Source organism: Astyanax mexicanus, chromosome 1 (genome assembly GCF_023375975.1).
Source record: "Astyanax mexicanus isolate ESR-SI-001 chromosome 1, AstMex3_surface, whole genome shotgun sequence".
Taxonomy (NCBI): Eukaryota; Metazoa; Chordata; class Actinopteri; order Characiformes; family Acestrorhamphidae; genus Astyanax; species Astyanax mexicanus.
The window spans coordinates 60,704,612-60,718,778 of record NC_064408.1 but is presented as its reverse complement, the minus strand read 5'-3'; the positions used below and the strand labels follow the sequence as shown (position 1 = coordinate 60,718,778).

General features: G+C 37.3%; 1 protein-coding gene across 1 annotated transcript; it reads right to left on the bottom strand.

Moving 5' to 3' along the window:
- Nucleotides 1–1,570: 1,570 nt before the first annotated feature.
- Nucleotides 1,571–9,776, bottom strand: LOC103035417 (translation initiation factor IF-2). The gene is made up of 8 exons (XM_007245326.4): nucleotides 9,505–9,776; nucleotides 8,352–8,442; nucleotides 7,792–7,889; nucleotides 5,854–6,189; nucleotides 5,181–5,234; nucleotides 4,093–4,201; nucleotides 3,857–3,964; nucleotides 1,571–3,302 (listed from the first exon to the last, which is right to left on the bottom strand). Exons 1-8 carry the CDS (start codon nucleotides 9,597–9,599, stop codon nucleotides 3,234–3,236), a joined length of 960 nt encoding a protein of 319 aa, XP_007245388.4. The 5' UTR covers nucleotides 9,600–9,776; the 3' UTR covers nucleotides 1,571–3,233.
- Nucleotides 9,777–14,167: the final 4,391 nt, after the last annotated feature.

Sequence of the window (14,167 nt, the reverse complement as noted above, 5' to 3'; positions counted from 1 at the left end):
CTGCACGCCCTGCGCCAAGCTCCGCTAAGCGTGCCTGTGGACGAGATTTTAGTTAATTAATTAATATATTTAATATTTTATTAAATTTGCCCTGGTGATAAGAAGCGAATGCTAACATATAGCTTTATATTTCTGTGTATTCCAAATGTTTTAATTTTTATATAATTGACGGGCAGCACCGGACGCCAGGGTGACAACATGCTTTATTTTTCAGATATTAAAACAATTAAATAAAAGTGAATTTCAGTGAAATAATAGCAAAGTGAAATAAAATAAATTTATGTTCAGTCAAAGTTCTTTTCTCTTTTAATTTTCCATTTCAAAAACTCCAGCATTTGAGTGAGAATAAGCATCTGTTAAAATTCTCAAACAACGGAATGTCTATATCTGCTATATTAAGCTACAGTTATTAAGTCTGTGTACTGAACATAAATATAAATCCTTATAACTTACAGAAATAAATATAACTAATAATAACGTATAGTTACTGTGCAGATTTTTAAGTATGTTGTATTTTTACAGTTGATTACTGAAGGCTCTGGGCGAGGTGTTTTTGCTAAAGGTAAATTTGGTAAAGAAGTGATGGTGTGAGGTATAGTGAACGGGGAGTGCAGTGTGCTCGTGGTGATCATGATCCTGGCTGCGTGACTGACTGTTGATTTTTGTGGTTTTACCAGATCAGTCGCGCAATGCTTTTTTCCGCCACCAAGATAGAAACACGCCAGAAATTTACCTGAACACATGTAATGTTCAGACCACCACGTCCATCGGCGTTAATATATTCCAAAAGTCCAGCGCTTTTTTAAGGATGCGTGCACAAGGTGTAAAAATAGATAAGTGATGGGGTGTACGATGGCAACATGCCTCGCTACATGACTTGCGCAGGGTGTGCGATAGGGCCCTTTAGGTGTTTACGTCAACCAGTGAGTTCATGGCCTCGCCCACCTCGGCTCAGGACCGCCCACAGACAGCACTGAACCCGGGCTGCAGCAGAAGGAGCTAGCTAGCTAAGGAGGAGCTAACAGCTCTGTTCACAGCTTCTGTTTACAGAGATAGTTAGCTTTAGCTATCTTGTGTAACTAACTATAGGTTTAAATCAGATCTCCGGTTGATTTCGCATTTTATAGAGACCTTAAATATACACGAGGGAAGCACGGTTTGACAAGGTAGCACAACTCGACAGAACACCGGTCAAAGCGGGCACTGTTCATGTTGGATTTTATGATATATAGCGGATTTTGGGGCTTCGACATGGTAAAACTTATCAAGAACCGAATCACCAAGTCTTAGATAAGAGTTTAGTGGCCTTAGTTTAGCTAAAAAAAAACGTAATCAATGTCACAGGAAGTGGGAGTGATCTGTCTTTCTTCAGAGACCAGTAATTCAGTGATTTAAAGCAGGAATAACCAGAAACACCGGAGCACTTCATTTCGCAAAAATTGGTTCACATGGCATTCATTCATACTAGAGACCAGAACTAAACATTTTAAAATGAAATTAAAAATGAGGGAATGAGGGAATTTAAGTTTATTTTACTGTATAATGATGAACACAGAAACACTCACTCCAGTAGTTTTCAACTCTTTTATTGCACATGTACAGTTTAGTACCCTATTTAAAGAGTTAAGCATAGTTAGCATATTTTTAACCTGAGAAGTGCAATTAGTGCCAATGCAAATTGATTCGTCATTTTAGAGAACCAGAATCCAGCCATAATATTAAATATATATACAACCATAAAACATTATAGTATTAGATAAGTCTCATTGATTTTAGAGGCAGTGTAAATATCTAACATACTCTTAAGGATTACAGTTACAGATTTAATATTATTTACAAGTTCATTTGTCACATATGTTGCTTTGTACCATTAGAGTGGAGAAAGTGCTTATATAAGTAGTTATATAAAAGTATTTAGTAAAAGATAAAATAAAAAAATGGTCATGTATATATTTTTTTTGTGTTGTGTGATGATGAATATAGGTTACTTTGGGTATTTACACACCATACTGGAAATTCTAAAACCACCAAAACAATTCCTGGAACATTCACCTCAGATTAGAAGAAGTGGTTAAATGTTCCGGTGGTTAAGTGGTGATCTGACAGTGGCAGTTAAAATGGCAAAGACGCTGCTTCCTTAAAGCTGTGCTACTAAACACTAAAAAATAAAATATAATTTACAGTATTAATTTTTCATTATTGCTGCTACTTTGTTTGATGGCAATATCCATTCTATAAAATAAAGTGCTGTATTTTGTGCTGTGATTTGAACCCAAAACCCATTTTTTTGTTAAATGTAGGTCATGTTTTCTTAGTGGTTGGGTATGTTTACACAGGATGGAGGAAGTGGTGAGGAAAGTTAGACTGGTACATAGGAAAAGATCTGATAAGAGCAAAAGCTGTCAGGCACGGCTAAAGACATGAAAAAGCTGGTGAGCTCCGTCACTATGATCCGAGAATCACTGCAGGTTGGAAACCCAGATCATACTGATTGCAATCAGCAGCTGGAGCGCAATTGGGACAGCCATTTCTGGGTGGGAGTGATGTGGGGAGGATGTCTCTCTCCCCACATCACTCTAAGTGTAATGCTGGAACAGCGCAGACACCTGTTGGCTGATGTATCACAGCTGGGTCACTGCGCTTTCCTCCAAGTGTGCTGGTGATGCTGCGTAAGCGGCAGTTTGAAAAGAGGCAGAGTCTGACTTCACATGTATTGGAGGAGGCATGTCCTAGTCTTCAGCCTCCGGGTGTAGGGGGCATTACTAGTGAGAAGGGGAGTTCATATGGACAGGGATTCAAAATTGGCCTTCCAAAAGGGTAAGAAATAGGAATAAAACTAAATAAATAAATAATTACATTTTAAATGCAATTGTAAAAAGCAAAAGTATTCTTGCTCTACAGTCATATAATCAATGTTTGCTGTTTTAAAAGAAATTATCCCTTCATTGTGATAACAGTTGTTGCGACAGTTTGCTAACACACAACCTAGCTAAAGCTATTACTTGCAAAGACAATGTCCCTACTAGCAACGAATCATGCTATTTGACTAGGCAAGATATGTACAGTCAAACGTAAAAATGCTAGCTGACAGAGAAAAAGTGCAAGTATTCAGTTTCATTAATAGCTGAGTAACGTATATATACATTGTATTATGTAATGAAATAAAGGCACTTGAAGGTTTCTCATCCCTGTCATTTTTCTTTTTTGAAATATGTTTTTGGTAAGTGTACAGTTTAATTGGCGTTTGAGAATGATCTCAGTAAAGCAGCCTGTAAGTTGACTTCATCACTCTGGTTGACGTTCTGTCAAAAAGAAAAAAAAAATTCATAATCATTAGTGTACTGTGTGTAGTTTCATTGATTATTCTAAAATATAATTAAGAGGATGGTTGATCACAAACATCAAACCAAGCTGAACTGCTTAAATTTTTGCACCAAGAGTGGTGCAAAGTTATCCAAAAGCAGCATGTAAGACTGGTGGAGAACATGCCAAGATGCATTAAAATTGTAATTAAAAACCAGGGTTAATCCACCAAATATTAATTTCTGAACTCTTAAAACTATGAACTTGTTTTCTTTGCATTATTTGAGGTCTGAAAGCTCTGCGTCTTTTTTGCTATTTTAGCCAATTTTCTACAAAAATCCTCTAAATTATAATATTTTTATTTGGAATTTGGGAGAAATGTTTATAGAATAAAGCAACAATGTGAATTTTACTCAAACATAAATCTATACATAGCAAAATCCGAGAAACTGATTTAGAAACTGAAGTAGTCTCTTAATTTTTCAAGAGCTGTAGAATGTATTTGTATTAGTTCACATGTTTTAGGGATTGAATTTGACTTAATGTAACATACAGTTATGTCCTGAATGTAGTAGCAGTGGCGTAGGTTGAGATGGCCGATGAAGTCCCTGCTGTGGAACAGTGGGTCACCATGAGGCAGTGACACACACACAGGACACACCTAGAGGGAGCCAGAGAGCACATATAGAGAGTGTTAACACCTCAGTGCCACCCCAGTCTAACTAATATCCCCAACATGATGTTCATAATGCTATATTGAGGAGGTTAATGTCCTCAGCTGTCACTGACCACACGTCTGGGGTCACTCAGATGGTTGTCATTGCAGTGGTCTCGCAGATCCAGATCATCCAGTCCATCCTCCTGACAGTACGGACATTTAAACGTTCTCACAATGGGGCTGCGAGAGAAAAAAAGTGGACAAGAATTAATCAGAAGAATCGGTTGGTGTAGGTTTCTGATAGTCGTTTAGAGAACACAATGCAACTAAATATAAGATTATCCTTAACTGTTTCAGATCTTAACCTGTGTTCTCTGTTAGAAAGATGTATAAGCTTCTATTAATTCTGCCTATCACAAAACTTTTATAATTTAACATTTATGATTTAGATGATGTACTATTTTACTTATATATACAAATATATTATACTTATATATATATATATATATATATATATATATATATATATATATATATATATATATATATATATATATATATATATATATATATATTACTTTAGAAAGATAATGGTTTATGTAAAATCATGACATATCTCATGACATGTTCAGAAAGTGCTTTATTTGAATAAGTGGTTCTTCACATTTCAAAGAAAGATTCTACAAGTCAAAGAAAGATTCTACATAATTAATTAATATACGTAATTATACTTAATTATTTAAAGTACTCTGTGCTTTATCATGTGCTTTCTCTTAATGTTGCGGGTTAAAAAAAACATGTTTGCATATTTTAAAATTGAGAAAATACCCAGATAACAGCATTAAACATAAAATTTGCACTTACTTCTATCATATCAACTCCTGCTAATGCTATTTTCAATTTTATATCTACATGTAGTTCATAGTAATTTACAAATTAACAATACAAATCCATAGCCTGTGTGTGTATCTGAATTCATACAAACACATCTTAAATGTTTAGCAGTTGTCCAAATGTATAGCTTACTTTTATGTACTGTATATTTTGTACTAATAAAAAATAAGAGGAATATAGCATTTATTTAATTTTTAGGCTTATACTGCAGGTTAAGAAACACTCTGACTGATGATGTGTAGGTAAACAACTTTTGCAGAGATGTTTGTAGACAAAGTAATTATGAGTTTTTGATATGTGACAAAAAGTTTGTGAATCTACGTACCCTGGTGGCAGTCCTGAGGCATGTTCCATGAGTTCAATTTCAGTTCGCCAAGCCCTGTAGAGGAAACATTTTTTAAAGTGACATGAAATTATAATATAATAAAGTGTGTTTACAAAATGTTTTACAAAATTTTTATCTGCCTCCTCACACAGTCAGTTTTTAAATAATTTGTAAAAAAGAGAAAATACAGAGACTGAAATGCATGTATGAAGCCAATGCGCTTAAATTGTGTCATATATGATTTAAAAAGTGGAATACGTGAATTATCTGTCTTTTAACTGCTCTTTTTTGCTGTAAAATAATATATATTTTTAAAATGAGCAATATTTTCTGCAGTTTTACACAAAACAAAAAGAATGTAGTTGTGGATAGAACGCTATCAAATACAGTTTATGCAACAAAAATCTACAAACTTATTTCTATCTGCCTCCTCACACAGTTAGTTTTTAATCACAAAAGAAACACACATTTCGATGTTTTTCCTGGTAATTAGTAAAGAAAAGAAAAAAAAATCTAGAGACTAAAGTGCATTTATGAAGCCAATATGCTGAGGCTGAACCAAGGCCTTTTCGGGAACTTTGGGGAATTTACTTTAATCTGCAGCATCAAATATATTATTTATTATTCATTGTTTAATAACTGCTCACTGTAATAATAGATGCATTAAACTCACATTTCATCAAACTCGTCAGATGAGGAGTCAGAAATTATATGAGGGTTGGAGTTTGCTGGAGCTGGAGCTGGAGCTGGTGTTGGGGCTGGGGGCAGTGGTGCAGGGGGGGCTGCAGCAGCAACAGGGTTAATGGCAGTGATCAGTGGAGGAGCAGGAGCAGCAGCTGGGGGGTGAGCACGTGGTCTGGGAATTGGCCTTCTCAGAATAGGAAAGACCAAACGAGGAGGAGCGGCCTGTGCAGCTGGAGCTGGAGAAGCCTGACTGACCGGGCCACCAGCTGAAGAACTGGACATCTGTTCTAATTGTGTGCGTGCATCTCTTAGCTGGCTGATGAGACTGTGAAAAAAACACAGAACAAATCAATAGCAAGAAAGTTTCTATGGACCACTTCTATAAAAATCAATACAATTATAATACTTTTTGGTAACCCTTTACTTGGACGGTCCATTTGTTGGCCTCTTTGATGCTCAACTAACATTCAACTACATGTCTATTAAATGCAAATGAACATGAAATGAAGGTGAAAGTAGATGATTCTCTATTGAACATTACCCTACATTCAACTCTAATCAAAACGCTTATCTTATTATTTTAGGATTGGGTTTAGGGATAGATTTTAAGCTTATGTTAAGGTTAGGGTAAGGGTTAAGTGTTGGGTTAGATTTAAGGGTTGATTAAGGGTTAAGGTTAGGGTAAGGTGTACGGTTAGGTTCTATTTTGAGTCATTTACTTTCAACATGGGATTAAGTTAAATTTAATGGAAATTCAGTTCAGTGTTAGTTGAATGTCAGTTGAGCATCAACAAGGCCATAAAATGGACCATCCAAGTAAAGTGTTACCTACTTTTTTACATCAATATATTTTTAAAATAGTTTCTAAACAATGGAAACTGCTTATTTTCAGATTCTAATTTCCCCAAATCCAAGTTTTTTTAAACTATATAAAATTCTTTAGAACTACATACCTTGTATTTCATTTAACAAACTGTCTTTTTAAATGTTATGTTAATAGTGACAAATTACACAGAGAAAAAAAAATAAATTTGACACTATTTTACCTGTAAATATTTATTTGGAAAATTTTCTTAAAATAAAAAGAATATGCTGTTTAATAAAATGTGTCATGTGATTAAAAAAGTGTAACATATTAATTATCTGTCCATTAACTGCTATTTCTTTTTTACTAATCTAATTGTACAATAACATATGTTTTTATAATTATCAATATTTTTACACAAAACAAAATGACTGTTGTTGTGGATAAAACACTGTCAAGTCAAATGCAGTTTGTGCAACAAAAAAAATCTCTGTATTTAAGCATTTACACATGTATTTTCTGTCCTGTATATATGTCATATTTGATTTTAAAGTACACCAATAGGGAAAAAAGATAATTTGTTTATTTATTGCAGTGTTTACAACAGAGGTCGGCAATAAGTCCGCAATAAGTAACTTTAGTTTCCGCCTATTCTCGTTTTTCTGCCCATTCTTAGGTTCCCTATCTCCTTATAAGGGTATTTTTTCCTGACTGTGTCCCAATTCACTAGACGGGTCAGCGATAGTGTTTTGAACTACGACTCTGACGACACGAGTTCGATCCCGCATGAGGAGTGGTGTGTTTATTTTTGTATTTTTTTGTTGAGTTTACCTGCTTTGAGATCAACTGTTCCAACAATCCTTTGTGCTGGAGAGCTACTAGTCTGTAGTGCTCAATCCCATTATACTTTATTTAACAAAACAGATTTTTTTCGTGGCATAATTGCTGACCCTTGGTTTGCATTGTATTTATTAGCTCTAATACTCAGTAAATATGAAACAAATAAGTGAGGAACTGAAGTGAGTATACATAATATGTGTTCTAGTTTAATAGAGTAACCATATTCTGCCTGTCTGAACCAAGTGACTCATAAATGTGACAGACATACTGCTCAGTACTCACGCGTTTATGTTGTTGCCAACAGGTTGTGCAGTCCTGAAAGAGCCATCGCCATCAGCCAGCCCTGGAAGACGATGCATGAGGAGTCCAGCCCTGCGAGGCTAAAGAGAGAAGAACCAAAGCTGTTTTAATGTACAGCCAAATAATATTTTTCAGAACAAAACAAAAAAGGCCTTTTTTGGGGGTTCTTATGTAAAGGCAATGCATCTGTAAAGAACTTCAACAACTCAAAGAACCATTCGAATTTGCCTGGTTAAGAACAAGTTTGATGTTTCTTTCGTTTCTTTGCATTAATAGAATCTCTTTTATATAAGGTTTATTGTAGAACATTAAAACTGGTCCCCAAAAAGGCCCCCATTTTTACTTCCAGTTCTAGGACCTTTTTGTTTACAGTGTATACTACAATTAGGCCTAAAATAGGTGTGGCCTATTTCATTCTAGCAAGAAAGAACAAACAAAAGTTGGATATGACTTCAAATCATTCGCATCATTACATATCTATAAAGCTAACAACAAAACAAAGACAAGAGAATGTGAAGGAATTTGCTAAGTTCTTCTCTCACCCTTTGGGCACCATGACCAGGCAGGGGGGTCCTGCAGTGTGGACAGTGGTACCTTATGCTGGTGGACTGGGCTAGACAAGACTTGCAAAAACTAGAGAGAGAGAGAGAGAGAGAAAGTGAAACAAATATACATCATAGATAATAATCTTTTATTTTTTTATTGGCACTTGGGCATGTCCAGCGGTACTGAAAATTCCCCACACTAAAACACTTTCACTTTTTAAAGGCTACCCGGAACAGATGTGCCTACTTATAAGAAGTCTGAGTCATCAACAAGGACAATAACACAAACAAAGAACATTGAATAACCTTATAGAATCACACACAGAAGCATTGCTTTTGTGAAGAAGTGCCCAAAACTAAGATATTTTGTTTACGTTTACGAAGATGACGTGTTTGTTGTGGTATTATACAGTTATATTCATCTATCTAGAGATTATACAAAAATGCATCCTGTAACTCAAATTCAAATCATATTTTCTCTCTGCAAAGGTAAAATAGACTCAAAAGGTGCTATGTTACAAGTAAGCAATACTCCCACAGGTTTTTTAACACATTTAAATAACGATTTTAATATCTGAACTCACAATTGTTGTTGTCACACAAGATCGCATATCTCCATTTAGGCCTGTCACTTTTTTTAACCATTATTTTATTTAGACTATTGTGTAATATTAATTACAATTAAAGACAATTTTATTCCACCTGAATTATACACTAAGTAGGGTAGCACAATATTGCAACCCTAACATATTGTTTATTGGATTGTGCAGATATTGGAAATGTAATATGAAAATGTTTAAATAACAAAAATAAACAAATAAATACAACATTAATCGATGAAACCACTGTGTTTAAGAAAAAGTCCTGATTACTTACATCAATTGGTTTTCTTTGATAAGTAAACACAAAATTAAGGTGAGCAAATACATTGATTTCCGCATATTTTAGGATCTTAAATCGATAATGTAATTATTATATGGTTCAATTTATGCCATATTTTATTTGTATCTGGCAGCTGTCCTTTACATTATGTAAAAATGTCATGATCAAAGTTTTTATTTTTTATATACATTTGGCATTTTGAAGATATGTTTAAAATCCTGTATCTGCCAGTTCAGAAGTACAGTGTAGAGTCACTGTATTTACTTACACTTTGTTGCAGCATGGGGACGGCTGTGAAGGATCTGTGATTGCACCCCTACACACTGGACATGCGTCTTCTGCTGTAGATGAAGAGCTCTCCATGGTCTTCTTAGCTCTAAGTGTAGTTTAAAAATGAAAGCAAAACAAGCACTGAGCTCTGTATATAGCTCTGTTGGGGGAGGAGTGCACACACCTTGTCAGAAAGGTTCAGTGCAGAAGATCAGCTGATGGAAGGGCTGCCGCTTCCTTGTTCTCAAAATTCTTCCCGCAGACTGACGTCATTTCTGAAGTTTGTCTGCTATTGTTTTTACTGTCTGGGAACACAGAGAACAACTGGCCTGACTTGAAAGTTGGAATAGCCTGGCACTCCTTTTTGCTAGCTGACTCTTCTGTTCAAGAACTCTTATTGGTGTAACGTGGTTCTGCTTATTAATCTAATGAATTAAACCCCTACTCTGCCTCAGGGAAGCTGTTACCCACTTCGCTACATCAACCAACCAAACACCTACCCAACAAACAACAACCGGGGGGGGGGGTAATAAATACTAAAATACTGGTAATAACTTTGCAATATACATAAAATTTCATATAGTAAATTATTAATCCATAATATGGCCCCATTTTGGTCCACTTTGGAATGTAATAAAAATATTTATTTCTTCATGAAAAAATCTGGTAAAAACTGAGATGGTCAAATTTATTAGCCCCATCTCTTTTTATGTTTTTAAAGCAAATGAATGGGTTTTAAACCACACCTGACTAATCAATTAGCAATAAACCTTATTTAAGTGACTCCAAGAAGCAGAGTTAGTATCGCTTGACCTCTTAAATATAAGGGATGCTCTAGAGTTGCTCTATATTTTTTTGTAAGAAGCAAAATCATCATGCCAAAATGAAAGCAAACAAATCTGGACCCCAGACAGACGATAGTGGACCTTCATTTTTTTACGGGCAAGGATATGGTTTCTAGAACAGCTGTGCGTTGAATCATTGCAAAACAAAAAAAAAACAAGCTTTGTTAAAAATAAACATGGTCGTAGTTGAAAACACAATATTTTTAATACTGTGCAGCGAAAAATAATTGGCCTGACTGAACTTTGCCAGAGACAATCTGAAACATAATAGTGAGTTTTGGAAGTCTGTCCTTTGGTCTGATGAAACCAAACTTGAGCTATTTGGGCACATGGATGCTGTTTTTCAACCCTAAAATACTGTCCCCATAGTGAAGCATGCTGGTGGAAGCATAATGCTGTGGGGCTGTTTTGCTGTTTCAGGGACAGGATACCTTGTTCGGGTGCATGGGATCATAAAAAAAGAGGATTGTGTAGATATAGATATTGAAGAACAACATCAGGACATCTGAAGCATACATCAAAGTTTGTCAACCTTTTTGAAAGACACCAAAATTAACATTCTGGAGTGGCCCACTCAGAGCCCTGATCTCAATCGAGAGTCTGTGGCGGGAGCTCAAGGTTCACGCTCGGAGACCAAGCAATTTTAAACAATTTGCCAAGAAAGAATGTGCTAAAATTCCTAAGAAGAAATAATCATTTTGACCATTGCAATTTTGCCTTTTTTCTTGTTTCAGTGAAGCAAAAAAAAAATGTCCCCAGTAGACCTGCACATGTTGTCTTTGTTCTTGTAGTCACACACAAACTATAGAGACTTAAGATTATGGCCCACGTAATTGGAAAGAAAAGGGTTTTATTTGTTTTTTTCTAAGGGCCGGAGGTGTATACACTGTTTACACTGGTGAGAAAATTATTTGCCCCCCATACAGATTTATTTTATTTTGCTTTTGTGTTACTGACATTTTTCTGATTATTAAACATACTGCACCCAAACCACTGCACCAAAGTTTGGAAAATGAGTTTAGTAAATGATGGGCTATAATGCAGTTCCATTGATTGGTATATTGATACTGTCCGTGAAGGGTATATTTAATCTAAATCTAAAGTCTGGTCGATCCTTCATTCTTCATTCTTTATTCCTCTATAGTTCAGTTCACATGAAAAAATAAAACACACAATCTGTGAAACGCAGGACTGAATGTATTTTATGAAATGTAATGGGGTGTATGTTTTAGAACAACAATTGATTGCAAAATAATTTTTCCCATGCAGCCTGAATCTAAGAAGCAGGATTGGCTGCTACAGATGATACAGAGTGGAGATACAGATATACAAGAAAAAATATACAGAGCTTCTCAGAGCAGACAAATGCAGACAAAAACCTTTTTAAATGAGGCCTTAGTGGTCATGGCAAGCAGAAAATGAAAGAAAGAAAGTGAGAGGGAAAAGTTGAACATAATAAAAATAGTCATTGGAGGCTAAAGCTTTATAATATATTAAAGTATAATTAATATATAAAATACTCCTTTACCATTGTTAGTACATAATATTTTGTGAATGTTGGTAAAATATATTAATGTATAAAATACTCCTTTACCATTTTAATACATAGTAGGCTAGCTTGCTAAAGTTAAAAGTGTTTTACTTACCAATACTTACTAATGTTAGCAGGTTAGCTAGCTAACAGCCTTTTGATTAACTGGGTAGATAACGTTAGCTATTTAGCTAAAGCTAAAAGCATTTAATGGGGTAGCTAACACTAGCAGGTTAGCTAGATTAACTTAACAGCGTTTTGTTTAACAAGGTAGCAAGCATTAACTAGTTAGCTTTAGCTAAAAGCAGTTTATTTAACCGAGTAGCTAACTTTTACAACAGGTTTGACTGTCCTGCTCCTGCTGCCCCCTCCTTCTACCCCCCTGCAGCTTTACCTTTAACATCATCTCCATCTCCACCGCCACCACCATCATCATCTCCATCTCCACCATCTTCATCATCATCATCACCACCATTACCCTCACCTCCATCTTCACCACCACCACCACCACCCTCATCACCTCCATCATCATCTTCATCACCCTCACCTCCACCATCTTCATCACCACCATCACCCTCACCCCAACCATCTTCTTCATCATCATCATCACCACCATCACCCTCACCCCCACCATCTTCTTCATCATCATCATCATCACCACCATCAACATTATCAGCTAGCAGACAAATCAGCTCCTCCAGTCCACCAACCTTTACTGCAGACCAAGTCAGGAGACAGCTGAGGAGACTTCACCCCAGGAAGGCAGCTGGCCCGGACAGAGTGTGCCCCAGAATGCTCAAGGCTTGTGCTGTTCAACTGGGTGAGCCCCTCCAACATGTGTTTAACCTGAGTCTGCGTCTAGGGAGAGTTCCTGCCACATGGAAGACAACCTGCCTCGTTCCAGTTCCTAAGAAGGCACACCCGAAGGAGCTGAATGACTACAGGCCTGTTGCTTTGACATCTCATGTGATGAAAACCATGGAGTGACTGCTGCTGGACCACCTCAGACCTCAGGTCCACCATGCTGAGGACCCACTGCAGTTTGCGTACCGTGAAAAGGTGGGAGTGGAAGATGCCATCCTCTATCTTCTGCACAGAGCTCACTCTCATCTGGACAAGGGGGGAGGTGCTGTGAGGGTCATGTTCTTCGACTTCTCCAGTGCCTTCAACACCATACAGCCCCTACTGCTGAGAGACAAGCTGATGAAGATGGAGGTGGACATGCACCTGGTCACCTGGATCACTGACTACCTTACTGGGAGACCACAACATGTCAGGATCAGGGACTGCTCCTCTGACACAGTGATCGGCAGCACAGGAGCACCACAGGGGACTGTTCTCTCTCCAGTCCTGTTCACACTGTACACATCAGACTTCAAATACCACTCGGAGTCATGCCACATGCAGAAGTTCTCTGACGACACTGCAATCGTGGGGTGTGTGCGTAATGGTGATGAGAGGGAGTACAGAAACCTGGTTGAGGAATTTGTGGTTTGGTGCAAAACGAACCATCTACAGCTGAACATCTCCAAAACCAAGGAGATGTGCATAGACTTCAGAAGGTCCAGGCCCTCTGCATCGAGGGGGTCAATGTGGAAGTGGTCAAGTCCTACAGATACCTTGGTGTGCACCTGGACGATAGGCTGGACTGGTCAGTGAACACTGACTCCCTCTACAGGAAGGCCCAGAGCAGACTGTACTTCCTCAGAAGGCTTGGGTCCTTTAACATCTGCCAGAAACTCCTGCTGATGTTCTACCAGTCTGTGGTAGCCAGGACGACTGAACAGGCTGGTGAGGAAAGCTGGTTCTGTGTTGGGACTAGAGCTGGAGTCCTTAACACCACTGGCAGAGAGGAGAGCCCTCAGCAAGCTGCTGAACATCATGGACAATGTTCACCACCCTCCGCACAGCACCATCACCAGGCAGAGGAGCTCATTCAGCGGCAGACTGCTGTCCCAGTCCTGCTCCACAGACAGACTTCGAAAGTCTTTTGTCCCTCAGGCCATAAGACTTTTCAACTCATCTCAGCACAGCAAACTGAAGACTCTGTGACACCTTTTCTTTCCAGCAATTCTGGCCACACCATGGACATACCCCCATCTATGGTCACACTATCATGCTGATGCCCATAACACTATTTTTATAGTTCTACCCTTTTTTGCACTAGTAGTTCATTCACTAGTTCATTCATCTACTGTTTACGTATCATTTGCACTGCTAAATTTAAATTATTATATAACTGTGTTTGCACTTTCTGTATGGCGGACATCAGTTATCCTTATCCT